Raw genomic sequence first — 18,169 nt, 5'->3', positions numbered from 1 at the left:
TTTTGAGACGGAGTCTCGCTCTGTCGCCCAGGCTGAGTGCAGTGGCCAGATCTTGGCTCACTGCAAGCTCTGCCTCCCGGGTTTATGCCATTCTCCTGCCTCAGCCTCCCGAGTAGCTGGGACTACAGGCGCCCACCACCTCGCCCAGCTAGTTTTTTGTATTTTTTAGTAGAGACGGGGTTTCACCCGGTTAGCCAGGATGGTCTCGATCTCCTCCGCCCGTCTCGGCCTCCCAAAGTGCTGGAATTACAGGCTTGAGCCACCGCGCCCGGCCCCTAGTATTGTTATTCAGGCACTCCTTTTACTTGTCAATGCCAAGGAATGAGTTCAGCACAAAGGGCACAAAGATAGATATTGTTAATTTCCTGTTTACTTGCTGCAGTTTTCCACAAGACCAGTCATTCTCTACTATTTTAATGATCCTGGCTTCACATTAGAATCATCGGGGGAGATTCTTAAAAACAGAGATACTTAGGACTACCTCTAACCTACTTACCAGACTCTTAAAATGCTAGGTGATTCCCTTATGCAGCCAGGCTTGAGAACCACTGGACTAGAAGGTGAGTTGTCTAAACGTCTTCATATCCAGCCTGGCAAAGAGATATTCAGCAAGGAGTGGTTGGGTAAAGATCAATCCTTGCCTTCAAGAACTTTCAGAATGAGCTGTAAGCAACAATAATATTCAGTATGCTAAGTGATCTAACCATGCTCAGAGAGTACATTGGAATACAAGAGAAACAAGTAATGGATTCTGCTAACAGTACTAGACACCTAAGTACTGAATTTTGTGAGACTTTTAGACCAGTTTGATTTAGTATTTATAAATTATCTTCACAGAATTTTGTAGAACTTAGCATCTGTAATTTTAAAAGGAATCTTGGACATGTTCATAGCTTAAGCTTGCAGTTCCATTTCTGGGAAATAATTGGACAAATGCCTCAAAATGATATACAGGGATTTGTCTCTGAGCTCTCTTTATAGTATTTGAAATTATTTGCTAATATATTGAGTAGTAGAAGATAGCTTGTATAATTAGGGTACATTGTAACCACACATGCCCAGTGGTTCCTTCTCCCTAGCTCAGAGATGAGCTGTATCATATCTTTTTCCCAAGAGAAGTGACTAACATGTTGAAGAAGAGGCGAAGAGTGTTAATCTACCAAAGCCCCTCCACATGGAAAATATGGAGAGTGGCAGATAAATACCCTTTTCCCTATAAAGGAACTCATTATTTCTTACAATTTTTTTAGTGAGTTTGGGAGAAAAATGTGTTTCTTATGTGTACACATGTGCTTCCTTAAACAAACTGAGATTTTCACACTTTTTTGGGGGATACAGGTTCTTTAATGGAGCAGCCAATCTCTCTGCACACCTGGTTTCATCTAATAATCTACAGACACCAGCTCTAAGGCCGGTTAATCATCCCCAGTGTCCACGCACAGAATAGTTGGTCCTCCTCACAATGTTGGACTTTCTAGCCGAGAACAACCTCTGTGGCCAAGCAATCCTAAGGATTGTTTCCTGTGGTAATGCCATCATTGCTGAACTTTTGAGGCTCTCTGAGTTTATTCCTGCTGTGTTCAGGTTAAAAGACAGAGCTGATCAACAGAAATATGGAGATATCATATTTGATTTCAGCTATTTTAAGGTAATCTTCCTCAATAGCTTTTTTATTTGTTGTCTTTTCTACAAAAACGTGTTTTCTCTGGGAACCGTGAAACTCTGTAAGGTTAAGTAGTTATGGAAAAAGCTAAAGAGAAAAGCTTCTGGACTAAACGTAATGTTAGCTACTAACTTGAAAATAAGTTGAAGGTATTATGTGAAAGCCCTAACACAATATAATTGTATTTTTAAAACGTAACTTTGACATTTCACATTGAAGGGCCCCATACTTAAAAGCATGCTAATCTTGGGTCCAATTCAAATTCATTTATCTCAAAGGGATTTTACATCTAGGCTTCTATTATCTTCATTACTTTCTGTTGCTCCGCTTTAAGTTTAGGATGTTTAAGAACATAAGAACAAGTTTTTAAAAGACTATTTGGAAATTGTCACCAACAAGTTTGCTTTTATTGACATTTCATGTGTGTTTTTTTTTCTTAGGGTCCGGAATTATGGGAAAGCAAACTGGACTGTAAGCCAGAGCTACAGGATTTAGATGAAGAATTTCGTGAAAACAACATAGAAATTGTGACCAGATTTTATTTAGCATTTCAAAGTGTGCATAAATATATTGTAGACTTAAACAGGTATTGATCAATTTAGTAACAGCTTATTCTGGTGGTAAATAGTGGAGAGGGAAAAGGACACACAACAACGTGTAAATCTCTCTGAGTTACTATAAAATTTCCTAATTTAGTGTATGCCGTATAAAGTTGTCTCTTCCTTCCTGTGGCACTGGTCATCTTAAGAATTTTAAAGTTTTACTATAATGTCCTGCTTTTGTGAGGTGTCATAATAAACTTAGTTTATACTAAGTCATATAGTTTCCAATCCTGTTATTTATTATCATATTCTAGTGTATTATATGTGAAAAGTGGGAAAAAGAACTTATTTTTATCATTAACTTTCTGTCCCTTATACAGTTCTTAAGAATTCATTACTCATTAACTTTTAAACTAGATATTCCATGTTCTTCTGCCTTTACTCCTAGATACTTGTAATTCACAAATCAGCACTAGGGAATATTTCTTTTACTTGGAACAGCCATAAATATCAAACTGTGGCCCTAAATCAGTTTATAAGACTGTATTCTTAAGAGCATGAAGGACCATGAACTAGTGGAAGGCCAGAATGCCTGGCATCTTGCCTTATCTTTTAAACATCTTTCCTTCTTTAAAGATGTTAAAGTTTCTATTATAAATTAATAACTCGCTCTGGGATTTTATTTCTAGATATCTAGATGATCTCAATGAAGGGGTTTATATTCAGCAAACCTTAGAAACTGTGCTTCTCAACGAAGATGGAAAACAACTTCTGGTAAGTAATAGTGATTCTTTAAAATGAAATTCAAGAATTTCAAACATAGTATCCCTTTTTTTTTCTTCTCAGTCATAAATATAAATGAAATACCATTCTTTAAAGAGAAGCAAAATGAGCTTTCAATTATCTTCTAACTGGCAGGTCCATATCTGAGTTTAGAACGTAGACTTTGAACAGAATTTAAAACAATGAAAAGTTATGTGGAAGTTATGAGCCTCCTCGGTGTAAGAATTCTGTCTTCTTTACTTTTTGCATCCCAGCCATCTGTCCTGGTACCTAGTACATACTGACCATTTAAGAAATGCTTATTGAATAAGTGAATGACTTTATGGTGAAGTGAATGACTTTATGATGAGTAGGATGCTATTTTGGTGTCCCAAGCAAAATAGCCAAAATAGGTCAACTGAAAGGTTATCACTATGAATTAATATCTATTTCACATAAACTTTTCAAGTCCCATTCTGCAAGAAGGTAAGAGCTCTTTGGAGGAAACCTACCTTTTCCTTGAAATCTAAAACTTTTTGGAGAAGTGTGAGCAAAGCGATATTTTTCATGATTACCGACTTTATTCCCTAAGAATGTATAATCTAATGATTTTGGCTTTTGTCCTCTTCTCTTCTTAGTGTGAAGCACTGTACTTATATGGAGTTATGCTACTGGTCATTGACCAAAAGATTGAAGGAGAAGTCAGAGAGAGGATGCTGGTTTCTTACTACCGATACAGGTATTCCTGGGCTAGGACTCGACTTCCAAAACACTGCTGTTAGTAAAATGTGGTGTATGTCCCCATACTTCTTCTACTGTAAACAGCAGTAATCCAAGAATAGATAAGAAAGTATACGATTCATCCAGGCACGGTGGCTCACGCCTGTAATCTCAACACTTTTGGGACGCCAGGGCCAGTAGATCATCTGAGGTCAGGAGTTCAAGACCAGTCTGGCCAACATGGTGAAACCGTGTCTCTACTAAAACTACAAAAATTAGCCAGTCGTGATGGTGGGCACCTGTAATCCCAGGTACTCAGGAGGCTGAGGCAGGAGAATCGCCTGAACCCAGGAGGTGGAGGTTGCAGTGAGCCAGGATCACGCTACTATACTCCATCCTAGGTGACAGAGCGAGACTATGTCTCAAAAAAAAAAAAAAATAAGATGATTCTTATCTCTTGTGAGCATATTGTAGGACTATAACAATTACGCCATAGTATATTTCATAATAGATTATAGATTAATCTATATATTACATATAAAATATTCTATGTATTATAGATTATTAGAGGTATGGATCATGCTGTCCGTAATGATAACTCCAATTTTAAAAAGGAGTCTGAATTGTGAACTTTTTTTACCTTGAGGCTAAATTTCAAAGAATATTAGAAATCTAATGAAGGTTGTTTTTGCTTTTGTTGTTTATATTTTCAAATATTACTCCTTGGCAGATATAAAGAAAGGAGTGTGCTTTCTGTTGTCATTTTCAGTTTGATGACTTAGAAAAGTTGTCATTCAGAGTCAGGTTGAAAGTGAATTCTTTCCCATATTTACATAGAAACAAAAACAAATCAAGCAATAGCACATATCCACAAATCATTTGTCGTGTATCTCTATACGGAACTGTGATTCTTCGGAAAGTAAGGTCTTGAAAACAGGAGCCATCTTAACCAACTTTTTAATTTTAGTGTCTAACACACAGGTTTTCAATTTGTTGAATGAGCTAAAAATGGAATACCAGGTCAATGTTGGAAATAGTCAAGATTCAGAGAAGAAAGTGTCAATAAGGAGGAGTCAGTTAGGAGCTTGAGCTAAAGATGTAAGGAGTAGAATTAACATTTTCAAACTTAAAAATTAGGACAAAATAGACAAGGAGAAGGGGGTTCTTTGGGGACATTATATTTTCGGCAATACCAGGTACCACTGTGTCCTCAGCAGGAAATTAATCTTAGGCTTCTCAACTAGCCTTTTCCTTTCAGCTGCATCAGAGTGCGAAGGGAGCGTTGTAGCAGTGTTCATTCATGTCAGTTTGACCAAGCTGTTTTAACATCCGTGTTTTTAAAACTGAGATTTGAATGGCCTTTCCTATGTTTCTGAGAGTACCTGGAAAAACAAAAACTATAGACAGTGCAAAGAAGAAGAAAAAATTATTGGCTTATCAAGCCCAGTTTTGAAAATATGGCTTTGTCCCCTTTGGTACAACAGCTAATTCATTAGAATGTGAGCATTCATTATCGAAGTGACACTGAACACCTCCAAGTCACAGTCGTGGCAAAAGAGATCCTTACAGGGAATAGCAGGTCATCTCCAAGTCTAAGATTCTTTGAATCTAGTTCATTTCTTTCAGAGCTTACTATTCCCCCCGGAAAAATCACAGACCTGTTTATTAGATCTCTGTAGAAGGAACAGCTCGCCAAGAAAAAAGTATAGATTTCACTTTAAATTGACATAATATTTTAAAATTGTTTTTTAATTTGTAAAATGTCAGGTTCACATTCTTTACCCACAATTTTCAAATCCAAAGAGCTCTGAAAAAATATGTATACACGAGTACACACAGCACACATGTACATATACATAGTAATTCATTTGGCAGCAAAACCTGATCTAACCTGAAATCATTTGGAGTCAAAACTTGCCTGGAATAGGTGTGAGGCTATGTGTAGTCTTCACTTAACTCAGTTTTGTAAATATTTATAAATTTTCATCCGGAATTATTCACTTATGTTGATCATGGGATGCCAATTCAGACACTGCTGGAGTGTTATATTGTATATGATCTATATGCCATATTGCTTTCTTATATTTGAGAAATGCTATATTCTGAAACAAATCCAGTCCCAAGGATTTTGGAAAAGGGATTATGGACCTTTACATAGAACGAATACCTATCTTCTAAGCAGGCTTTCAAAAATATAATTTCAAGGCCAGACATGGTGACTCACACCTGTAATCCCAGCACTTTGGGAGGCTGAGGTGGGCAAATCAGTTGAGGTCAGACATTCAAGACCAGTCCTGGCCAACATGGTGAAACCCCATCTCTACTAAAATACAAAAATTAGCCAGGCACGGTGATGGATGCCTACAGTCCCAGCTACTCGGGAGGCTGAGGCAGGAGAATTGCTTGAACCTGGAGGCAGAGGTTGCAGTAGGCTGAGATCATGCCACTGCACTTCAGTCTGGGTGATAGAGCAAGACACCATCTCAAAAAAAAAAAAGTTTATATGTACATACATAGCAAGACTCTATCTCAAAAAAAAAATACATATATACACACATGTACATACACATAATTGTGAATCTTGAGGATAGAGATAGACCTATGGTCATATCTGAAACTGTATTGAGTCAAAGTAGAATGGAATTCTGCTTTGTTGGACTGTTCAGTTTCTAATATGTGTGGTTTGGGCCTTTGTTTCCCATTGTGAATATGACTCAGTGCTGCTCGATCTTCTGCTGATTCAAATATGGATGATATTTGTAAGCTGCTTCGAAGTACAGGTTATTCTAGCCAACCAGGTGCCAAAAGACCACCCAACTATCCCGAGAGCTATTTCCAGAGAGTGCCTATCAACGAATCCTTCATCAGTATGGTCATTGGTCGACTGAGATCTGATGATATTTACAACCAGGTGGGAATTAAATCTGTTAAGACCTATTAAGGCTGTTTAACAGACTGATTTCACTTCCCTCTTTAATTACGCCTTTCCTTCCTTCTTTCCCAAAAGAGTAAAAGCAGCTAGAACCTTTTAAAACTTTTTGAGCTATGCCCCAGGATGATAAAGGAAAGAGGGTTATTAATTTTGGCAGAATCAGAGATTTCCAGGTGAAGATGGGATTTGAGCTGTTGGGAAGAAGATGCATTCTTTTAGTCATTCATTCAAGAAATAGTTATTGAGTGTGTGATATGTGCCCATTCACGTGCTTGGTGCTGGGGACCCATCACCGAGGAAGGCAGGCTGTGTCCCTGCCCATACTGAGCTTGTAGCTTAGGAAAGGCAGATGACAGGATTATAGTAAAGCAAGATGGGTGTCATCTTAGGGGAAGCACAGGGTGCCACTAGAGCATGCAGCAGTGGCAGCAAGGTCACAACAGGTGACAGAAGGAAGGTAAGAGGAGTGCCAGGAAAGGAGGCAGTCTGAGCAAGGCTGTAAAGATCATGCAGCATTTGAAAATCATCCCTCTTCCCTTGCCAGTGTGTGTAGTATTCACTTCCTTTTAAAAAACGCCAAAGAAAATTACCATTTGACTCCATTGTTCTGAAGAAAACGTAATTTTAGATGTTGTATTTTTAAATATTTGTAAAAATTATGATTAGGGAGTAAAGAGGCCTGTGATAACTGGATATCATTTATCACAGAATGAACCTGATCTGTGCAGTTCTTTCGGTAGCTTGTTAGGTTTTTGTGTGAATATGTTAAGTATAAATAAGAGGGTTTTTGTTGCTGTTGTTGTTGTTTTAAGACAATTCAAAATCAGAAGCTACCCACAGATCCCAGGTCTCTATAATAATTGTTGCCATTCATTGAGAATTCAGTCCAAACCAGCCACAAAGGAGGTTTTGTTCCTATACCATTTTCTCTGTTCCTCACAATAGCCCTGTAAAGTAGATGGCATTATCCCCGTGTTGCTGTTGAGAAAAATAAGACTTGGAGAGCTTAAATACTTTCCTCAAGTTCCTGTTACTAAGTAGCAGAACTGTAATTTCAATTTGGTCTGTGTGAATTTAGAGCATCTCATTCCTGAATGCCTCTCATTCCACATCCTTCTGAAGGCAAGGTGTTTCCATTTCCTCCTTGCCATGATCTTTATTAGCACAAGGGTTAAGCTGTGGTTGTGCTGTGTGTCCACCCCACTCTCTGTCCTGCACCTCCCCCATCCCTGGTCACGGCTGATGGATCAGATTCTGTCTCCAGGTAATTTGGAATTGGGCCTGAGAAACAGTTTCTGGATTGGGGTTTATCCACAACACACAAAATACATGGCCTCATTCTGCCATGTATATGGAGAGTAGCCTGGAGGGAGAGAAAAGTTGAGCTGACACATCAAGGGGAGAAAGAGAGAAGACATTCCGGTTCCCAGCCCCGGCCCCTTCCTGTGGCCTGGCCACATTCCTGCCTGCAGGTTTCATGTGACATGGCTATGTCTGTCCTTAAAACAATTTATCTCCTTTTTGCTTGTGGTAGCTCAAGGTGATATGTGCTTTGTGCATCCAAAAATTTCTAGTACATGAGGGGATGGACTCCTGGGGAACACCAGCGTTTAAAAGGCGGAAGCTGAGGACTCAGCAAAGGAGATTGAGAAGAGAGAGTGGTATCTAGGAAACCAGAGGAGGAGAGATTTCACTCCTCAGAGAATTTAAGTGAGAGTCTTAAAAAGAAGGCATCGGATTGGATGGTTGTGAGGTCATGAGCAACCTTAGGGAATTCCACTGGGATGATGGTGGAGGTGAAATTTCAGTGAGTTGAATAATAAACAGAAAGTGAGAAAATAGCAACAGTGAGTAGAGCCTGTCAGTTCTAAGCGTTGTCTCCAGTGGGAAAGATACAAAAATGAACAAGTGATGGGAGACACAGGGATAGGACTGGTTTTTTTTGGTTTTTTGTTTTTTTTTTTTTAAGAAAAGACTTAGAATTGCAGTAGTCAAGGGCTGGAAGAAGAGGATATTATGGAGTTATGGATAAGAAAGAAGACCTTGGCAAACAGTGGCACAGTCTGAGAAGGGCTTCTAGTGTCCAGGATCCTGAAAGGTGATGGGCTTTGGAGAAACTGATGTGTCTTATAACCAGAGTTTAATTCGAGCATGTCTACATGCAGATGTTGCCAACAGCTTTCTCGGGGTGTCGTCTTGACATTGCAGGTCTCAGCGTATCCTTTGCCGGAGCATCGCAGCACAGCCCTGGCAAACCAAGCTGCCATGCTGTACGTGATTCTCTACTTTGAGCCTTCCATTCTTCACACCCATCAAGCAAAAATGAGAGAGATAGTGGATAAATACTTTCCAGATAATTGGGCAAGTATTGCTAATTTTTTTCCTCTACAGTAAATGTGTTAGAGAACTCACTTCCCGTTCTTTTGGCCTTTAACCCAGAGGTTGTAATGTTGTAAATAATGGGACATAGCATCACTTAGGTAAAGTTGCTCTAAGTGTTTTGAGAATTTTATAATTAGAACATGAAGGAATAAATGAGTCAGTAAAATTTCCTGAAGAACCCACTAGTCTTTTTCCAAAATGGATACTGTCAAGATTAAATCATTTATTAAAATATCTCTTGCTGTAGCTACTGAGATTGCAACTAAGTTGTGTAAGAATTTGTTTATTCTTTTCTATTTTCTGATTCTAAGCTAGCCAAATTCATCTAATTCGTCACTTTGTGAATAGGAATTTCACTTTAATAGTAAAGTTTTACCTATAAGTTAACTGTAGTGGGGTTACTAGAGTTTATACTATTGCAAGGATATGCTTGTACCTTTGTAAGCATTGTTTCATTTACAAATATTCTTATAGGAATAAAGCTTGCTTCATACTTAATATATATGAAATGAAATATATGAAAACAAAGAGGCTTTAACAAAATGCAGGGAGTTGGATTATATTCGCAGGTAGCAGATTTTGTTCTGCTTCTATATCAGTTATTGAATCACATTAACTATCTGTTATGAGGGCCCTTCAATTTATTGGTAGTATGAGAACAGCCTACATTAGGAAGTGATGGTTCCTGTCCAACTGTGAATCATATTACTGAGCTCAGAGTTGAGCAACCAAGAGGAACGCACTGATAGTGTGGCTTCATGTTCCTAAGTTTAATAAAGAAGTTTTGACCATGATACTCTAATTAAAAACATATTTATTATTAAGAAAGACCAAAATCCAGTTACATGAAACACGTAAGATACACACCTGAAAAAATACCCTGGCATACTGAAAATGAAGGGATTTTAAAAAAGATATCTCAGGCAATTGCCAACCAATAAAACAACTGGTGAGAAAACATTAATATTACACAATAGAGAATTTCAAAAAGAAACGTTAATAGGTGTAAAGAGATCTTTATACCTATTAACATGAATTAACAATCAGGAACACTTACTTAACAATCAGGAACACTTACCTATATATTTGGAAAATCTTGGTTTTTCATTGGAATGGAGTTTAAACACGGAGTGGGTATTGCCTTCTATAACATTTTATGTATCCAACCCTTTGCCTTGAAGTGAGTAGGAATTTAACAGATACTGAATGTCTCCTCTTTCAGGTAATTAGTATTTACATGGGAATCACAGTTAATCTAGTAGATGCTTGGGAACCTTACAAAGCTGCAAAAACTGCTTTAAATAATACCCTGGACCTTTCAAATGTCAGAGAACAGGTAGGTTCTAATCTGGGGACATTCTCTAATAACTGCAGGCCTAGTTTATGAAGTAGCAAATAAGCTAAGTAGATTTCCCAAGGAATTTGGAAGATATTCACTTAGACACTATTTAATGCAATGGTTAACAAAAGGCGAATTTTATAGGTTAGAATAACATAGGTAATTGTAGGTTTTTAAGTTACATGGTATATGTAAATTGGCAATCAGGATCCTGAGGAAGATTCAGTATAATCTAAGACAAATAAGCGTGGCGTATGCCCCAAATGACTTAGTTTACTTTTGCTTAAAGACTGTATTCTCATGGCCAGAGTTGGTTGTACCAATAGCTGGAATTGATAATGTTTTTATGAATAGGATGAATGATGAAGATGGTAACTGAATATGGATAATATGTCCTGTCACTGTAATTTAAATTTATCATTTCTGATGTGCTAAATAAGCAACAAGACTGAAGACATTCATCTTAAAGTTTAAATAGTTATATTCTGTCTCTTTTGTTCTTACACAAGGCAGAAGGGAACATCCAAGTAAGTAGAGGAATAAAGATAAAATCTTGGGGAGCATAGTTAATATTTTTTTATGTTCCTCATCCTGGCTCAGTTACTGAGTTTCCTGTGTGGATAAAACAATATTGACTCAAAAAACTTCATCATGTTTTATTCAAACAAATTGAATTCCATAAATAATGCACAAAATAATTTCAATGTTGGCACATCTCCTGGAAATATATTAGAGAAAGTGGCACTTTGATACTTACCAACATCAGAACATTAATTTTTCATTGCTAAAATCCCTTTCTAAAATTGCATTTTCTCATTTGTGACATTTTTAAGAGGTTTCTTGATACCATAGATTTCAACTAACTTGCCGAGGTTGATGATGTTTAACATTTGACTTGCTTTAAGTAAAGCAGAATAACCAAAATTTCCAAAAAGCTGGTTTGGAAATTCATTTTTTATATACTAAGGTGTATTTTTTGCTAAGCTTTCATAAGCCTATAGAAGAAGTCTTATATTTTAAGTGTTTCTGCTCTGTTCTGCCTTCTCTGTCAACAGTATTAGCGAGAACAAGCAATTGAACTTCTGTCCTTATTTTCTTTTTCATCTAAGTTAAGAATAGAAGAGTTCTGAGGAACCACCTGGTCCAAGTCTCCGTCTGAAATTTGAAGAAACCAATACACGGGGATTAAGCCCCAAGTCACACCAAAGTTTAATCACAGCCAGAACTAGGATGTAGTCTCAGAATTCTAAGTTCAGTGCTTTTTTTCAAATGTGTTCAATAAGCCAGTTGTCTTTGAGCCCTATAAGTATAGCCCATATGTTCATCTTATATAGAAATGTTATCTTTGAACCCTAGAACTATAGTCCATATGTCATTCATCTTATATAGAAATTACATAAAAATGTTAATGTTTGAGCCCTATAACTGTAGTCCATATGTCATTCATCCTATATGGAAATGTTACTATTTGTCAGTGAATTCATTTGAATGTGATTTATTTTCAAGATAAATGACTTTTTAAATGTAATTGAAGTTTTTTATTTGTCAAGGCAAGCAGATATGCTACTGTCAGTGAAAGAGTGCATGCTCAAGTGCAGCAGTTTCTAAAAGAAGGTTATTTAAGGGAGGAGATGGTTCTGGACAATATCCCAAAGCTTCTGAACTGCCTGAGAGACTGCAATGTTGCCATCCGATGGCTGATGCTTCATACAGCAGACTCAGGTAATGCACAAAAGGGGTGGCCGTTTATATTGCTCCATATAAAGACTCAGAATCAGGACCTACTTCACGATGTAAAGTGATGTAGCAGGGAGAGAGGCCTTGAATGAGAAAGCTTTTTAAAGTTAGTCGTTTTTTGTCAACTTGGATAGGTCACTAGCGTACCTGAAAAGCTCTCCCCTGACCCGTACTGTTAGATGCTAGGGAATAAGAGGACGTTTAGCTCTCATGTTCAAGGAGCTTGTCACTGATCAGACTAGGGAGATCAAATGTGGACATATGAAAAAAATAGAACTGCAGATCTGTGGTAGGCAAATAATGCCTTCTAGCCCATGCCCAAAGATGTTCATGCCCTAGTCCCTGAACCAGTAGATATATTACGTGAAAAGTGGGGATTGAGGTTGCCTATTAACTGACATTAAAGTAAGGAGATGTTTCTGGATCATCCCAGTGAACTCAATGTAATCATAAGGGTTCTTGCTGGGTGTAGTAGCTCATACTTGTAATCCCATCACTTTGGGAGGCCAAGTCAGGAGGAGAGCTTGAGCCTAGGAGTTCAGAACCAGCCTGGGTAACATAGTGAGGACCCCCCCTCTACAAAAAGTAAAAAATTTAGCTGGGCATGGTGGCATGCACCTGTAGTCCCAGCTACTCGGGAGGCTGAGGTGGGAAGATCACTTGAGCCTGGAAGGTTGCAGCTGCATTGAGCCAAGATCATGCTACTGCACTGCAGCCTGAGTGACAGAGCAAGACCATGTCTCAAAAAATATTATTAAAATAAGAGCCCCCACCCCCCGGTTTTTTTTGTTTTGTTTTGTTTTTTAATAGACAGGATCTCAAGTCCCCCAGGTTTGAGTGCAGTGGCACAATCTCAGCTCACTATAGCCTCAACCTCCTGGGTTCAAGCGATACTCCTTCCACAGCCCCTGCAAGCAGCTGGGACTACAGGCGAGTGCCACCACGCCTGGCTAAGTTTTTTGTATTTTTTGTAGAGACAGTGTTTCACTATGTTGACCAGGGTGGTTTCCAACTCCTGAGCCCAAGCAGTCAGCCCACCTCAGCCTCCCAAAGTGCTAGGATTACAAGCCTGAGCCACCACACCCAGCCTATAAATAGGGGTCCTTAAATCAGGAAGAGGGAGGCAGAAGTGTCAGAACAAGAGAAATAGCAAAAACTTGACTGGCCGTTGCTGGCTTTAAAGATGGAAGGGGCCACAAGCCAAGGAATACAGGCAGCCTTTAGCAGCTGAAAACAGCAAGAAAACAGACTTTTCCCCTAGAATGTCCAGAACGAGCCCAACCCAGCCATCACCTTGATTTTAGCCCAGTGAGCCCCATCTCAGATTTGTCACTTCTAGGATGGTGAGAGAATAAATTTGTGTTGTTTTAAGCCACTGAGTTTGTGGTAATTGTTAGAGCAGCAATGAGAAACGAATTCAAGGTCCAAGGCAGTAAACAGACACCAGGTGTGTCAAACAGACATTTGGTGTGGTTTGAGTTCAGAGTAGAGAGGCAAACGTTGCTTGGGATAGGGGAGCAGAGGAGGTCAGGAAAGCCCCATACGGGAATCAGGAACCAACCAGGCCTGTGATGAGGTTTTGAAGCAAAAACCAGAAGAAATTCTCGACTGCAGAAATGATGGAATAAGTGATATGATTTTGGAAGTACAGAAAAACACACGGGCCCACTGAGTTGATGACCTGGCTGGACCAGAGTGCTCGTTTAGGGTAGACTGGGTCTTAGCCTTTTATGGGTCGTGGTCTCCTTCAAGACCTTCTAGCCACACAGTTTGACCATGAAGTTCAGATTGTGAGAAACGCCTCAACCTCTGGTGTAATGGTAGAAAAATAAGTAAGTTGAACTAACATCTCTGAGCTTGTTCAGGGCTGACACATTTTCTTATTCTTAGTAAATGCTGGATCAACACTAATTAACCAATACCTTCCCTCATCCAGGGCTGTATACCCCTACCCCTAAGAGGTGTGTCATTCAGCAGGCCTGTAAAGCCCTCTGCTTTTTGTTTTTCACTCAGCCAACTTTCCTTGAGGACCAGCTCTGAGACAGGTACTGTGTGCAGCACTTCTTTGTTCTTTCAGATAAGGCTGTGTCTCTTTAAAAAACTGCACACGAGATTCCTCTGTAGCCTCTCTTTGTAACATGGAAGCCCCTGTCTCACAGCTCTTACAGCCAAGATGACTTCACAGTCCCTCTGGCTACCGTCTGCTTCCACTTCCTATGGGTGGTCCACAGTGAAAACAGCAGTTGGACTTCCGCATCCTTCGTATCTTTGAAAATATGTGGAGTTTCCCCTCAGCCTTCTCTCCAGCTTCTTAAACCTTTATCCCAAGAGCTGCTTTCCAGTTTGTTTCGTCATCTTGCTTGTTGGCCTATATCCATTTACAATTTACCCACAGTATGAACACCATGGCTGGAGTTTTTAATCCCTGAATCTGTTTTTAATTAGTTGAGTTTATTTTTTACATAAACTCCAGTTCTAATTTGAGGATTTTACTACATTGACTCAGCTTTTAATCTTCTTTACCAAAAGTCTTGCATTCACAAGCGTATAAACAACTCAAGCCCTCACTTTATCCTGTCATAAAACCAACTGGGGTTTTCTAGCGACTCAGCCTCATCTTCATCTTCTGTGTGACCCTGCCTGAGGGCCCTGCCTGTGTTCGGAAAGCCAGTAGTCTCCTGAATTTGCACCCATGCCAGGGACAACCTTGGCTTGCCAGAGGTCTGTGGTTTTATCTTCAGCCACATTTGTCTTTCATTTTTATGCCTGGCAGTTGTCTGACCTGATTGCACAGGGTCATAATTTATCAGAAACAAATGATTGGCCTATCTGATTGTGAGTGACACATGGGAAAAATAACTGCTTGGTTAACTTTTATGGAATTTCAGTCATGGTGTACAGAAAAGCAGGCCTATTCTCAGATTGCCTCCTGTTGCGTTGCTGGAGGCATTTCCCAGTCTTAGGATGCTTGTACAGAACCTTGTGAAGAAACATTCTCTGAGGAAATATGGGATGAGAAAGGCTGGCTGGCTACTGAAGTTTGACCCCAAAGTTCTGATGGCTCTGCAGTTCTCTGGGTATGAATCCTGAAGGGTCAGATCTGAGAGAGATGGTCAGGCCCTGGGAACCCCAGAAGCAAACCTGGTTTATACCAAAAAGCTCAATGTTAAAGCACATTGAGGAATATAGAGTGTTTGTCCAACAACTGGGTACTTACATTCCCTATGCAAACATGAAAGCAGATTAAAATCAGGAGATTTCTAGTTCAATTAAAATTAGTGTAAAGACAACTGGAACTCCTGAGTTTGTTTGATTTTTGTTTAGTTAGGTAAATATAGAGCTGAGAATTTTCTGTTTGTGTAATCAGTGTCACCGATTCCAATATATTTCTTCCCAGATAGTTCTGGCAAATTCATGAAAAATCAGAACTCTGCAGTTTCCTATGAAAACTGAGCCTCTTTTCCAGGTTGTCAGGAGTCTCCTCCTGATGGAATAACTTAGAAATCAGCATATAAGGTGACCTTCCACAGGCTTTATCATAACTAAACCACCAAAACCACCCATGACATATACGTATACAACATTGTTGTTCTGTACTTGCCAGACATCCTGAGATATTGATGGGGGCAGGACTAGGAAGGCAGGAGGGTGTACATGTAATACTAGTATAACTACCATGGACCTTATACCTATCAGCTGTGAACTTGTTGACAAAGTCTGTTTAAGTCTTAGAGTTTTTATTTTGACTTTGACTTTATTTGTCTTAGTTCATTTTCTGCTGCTATAACAGAATACCACAGAGTAGGAAGTGTATAAAGAAGTTTATTTGGCTCACGGTTCTGGAGGCTGGGAAGTCCAAGAGCATGGTGCCAGCATCTAGCAAGGGTCAATATATGCCAGATAGGCAGAAGGACAAGAAAGTGGGTGCAAGAGAGAGCTCACTTTTATAACAAAGCCACGGTTGCAATAACTAACCCACTCCCGTGGTAATGGCATTAATCCATTCATGAAGGTGGACCCCTCATAACACAATTGCCCCCCAGGGCTCTACCTCTTAACACTGCCACAATGGCAACCAAGTTTCTAACATATGAACTTTTGGAAGACGCATTCAAACCACAGCAGTAGCTTTGCCTTGTATTTTTGCCTTATTCTACTTATTCTTTCTTAGATAAATAATTTGCCTTATAAACCAGTCTAAGCAAATATCAGTATTTTTTATTCTATTCTTTTCTTTTAACTTGGCGTTTATTTCATTTGAAATGGTTTAGCTTGGCTGATAGGATGACCTAAGAATTAGGACATCCAGTATTTTTACCTTCGGTCATTTAACAAGCATGTAATGCCTCCTGTCACTGGGGATACAGTGCCTAATTTTGTGACCTTGGCCTAGTTGCTTTAAGCTCCCTGTGCCTGGGTAGTGGATAGTTCAGAAAACTGAGTGCCTGCCATGCCCTCCGGCCTCTACAAGGAGCAGGATGGCCACAGGTCTGCTGCTTCTTGTTTGGGGGTCCCTCGTCTTTGTGTGAGGAGCCTGTCCTTGTTGTGTCAGGCATTCCCCACGACCATTCCGGCTTCAGTGATTCACCACAAGGACACAGAGGACTCAGCATCTAGTAGTACTCACGGCTATGATTTATTATAGCAAAAGGATAGAAAGCAAAATCTGCAAAGGAAAAGGGCACATGGGGTGAATTTGGAGGAATGAGGCACAACCGAGCATCCTCTCCCAGTGGAGTCCCACAGGGCACACTTAATTCCCCCAGCAGTGAGTCGTGACAATGCATATGAAGTGTTGTCAACCAGGAAAGCTCATTAGACTCAGCTTCCTTCGGTTTCTATTGGGGGCTGTGCATTTAGGTAGCCTCTGCCCAGCACGTACCAAAGTTCCAGACTTCCAGAAGGAAAACGTTGTTTGTACAAACATTTAAGCCTCAGTGAGCTGACCTTGTGAGTTCTCAAAATGATGGCAGCTCTTCGTGAAATTCAAGTTCCCAGATGCCAGTCAAGAGCCAACCTTGCAAACAGGCCTCTCTAGGGATAGCAGTCCATTACTGAATGGCAGGGATCGATGCCTAAAGCAAAAGCAACTCTAACAGACAGGACGTGAGGAAGCCACCCACCTATGAAGTATGAAGTAGTACAATGAGGCTCTGCCCATTCATTTTAGGCAGTTGCTATAAACGAACCACAGAATGCTCACAAAATTTGGAAACACTGTTCTGCAGCTTGCTTTTTTCATTCAACAATCTTTCAAGGATGACGCTCCATGTCAGTTTCAACTGTCATTTAACAGTTTAATTGTACTCCGTGGCATAGATATACTATATTTCACCATCTTTTATTGATAGACATTTTGCTAATTACTTTTTAAATGGTTAAAATGAAGGAAGATATTTAAGAATTTATCTATTTCATAGATATTTTCTACACATTTAGTAAGCAGATAACACTTTTCCTCTTTCTAGCCTGTGACCCAAACAACAAACGCTTTCGTCAAATCAAGGACCAGATTCTAACAGACTCTCGGTACAATCCCAGGATCCTCTTCCAGCTGCTATTGGATACTGCACAATTTGAGTTTATACTCAAAGAGGTAAAAATATTTGAATGAATATCACCACAGTCTTAGCTTTTTTATGCTTAAAAATATTAAAAAAAAAAAAAAAAAAAAGACTAGGATTACTTGCTCTGTCTCTGATTCAGGTACAGATTCGAGCTGTTGAGATAGTTCTTATAGTAAAAGGACAGGAATAAACATTTAACAAGCATGTAATGCCTCCTTTCACTGGGGATACAGTGATGGGGAAAGGTACACAAGATGGTAAAAGTTATAGCCTAATGGGGAATATAGACATTAATTAAAGAATCACTATAGGCCAAGTGCAGTGGTTCATTTCTATAATCCCAGCACTTTGGAAGGCCAACGTGGGCAGGTCACCTGAGGTTAGGAGTTCGAGACCAGCCTGGTCAGCAGGCTGGTGATACCTTGTCTCTACTAAAAATACAAAAGTTAGCCAGGCATGGTGGTGCATGGCTATAGTCTCAGCAACTGGGGAGGCTGAGGCATGAGAATCACTTGAACCTGGGAG

The 18,169-nt window shown here is 39.4% G+C and overlaps 1 protein-coding gene across 3 annotated transcripts in view; it reads left to right on the top strand.

Moving 5' to 3' along the window:
* WASHC5 (WASH complex subunit 5) overlaps positions 1–18,169 on the top strand; it is a 64,842-nt gene that overhangs the window by 7,027 nt on the left and 39,646 nt on the right. The window contains exons 2-10 of one of the 3 annotated variants that reach the window (XM_025393636.1): positions 1,339–1,648; positions 2,104–2,249; positions 2,895–2,979; positions 3,606–3,706; positions 6,406–6,598; positions 8,828–8,980; positions 10,224–10,337; positions 11,891–12,062; positions 17,546–17,673. In XM_025393636.1, the coding sequence (XP_025249421.1) occupies positions 1,463–1,648; positions 2,104–2,249; positions 2,895–2,979; positions 3,606–3,706; positions 6,406–6,598; positions 8,828–8,980; positions 10,224–10,337; positions 11,891–12,062; positions 17,546–17,673 (1,278 nt within the window). In that variant the 5' untranslated portion in view covers positions 1,339–1,462. The remainder of the gene's footprint in view (positions 1–1,338; positions 1,649–2,103; positions 2,250–2,894; positions 2,980–3,605; positions 3,707–6,405; positions 6,599–8,827; positions 8,981–10,223; positions 10,338–11,890; positions 12,063–17,545; positions 17,674–18,169) is intronic. The other 2 variants (XM_025393637.1, XM_025393638.1) reach the window with 2 other exon arrangements.

The sequence above is a fragment of the Theropithecus gelada genome, chromosome 8 (assembly GCF_003255815.1).
Source record: "Theropithecus gelada isolate Dixy chromosome 8, Tgel_1.0, whole genome shotgun sequence".
NCBI lineage: Eukaryota > Metazoa > Chordata > Mammalia > Primates > Cercopithecidae > Theropithecus > Theropithecus gelada.
The sequence above is the reverse complement of the archived record's forward strand: the minus strand, read 5'-3'. Positions and strand labels throughout refer to the sequence as shown.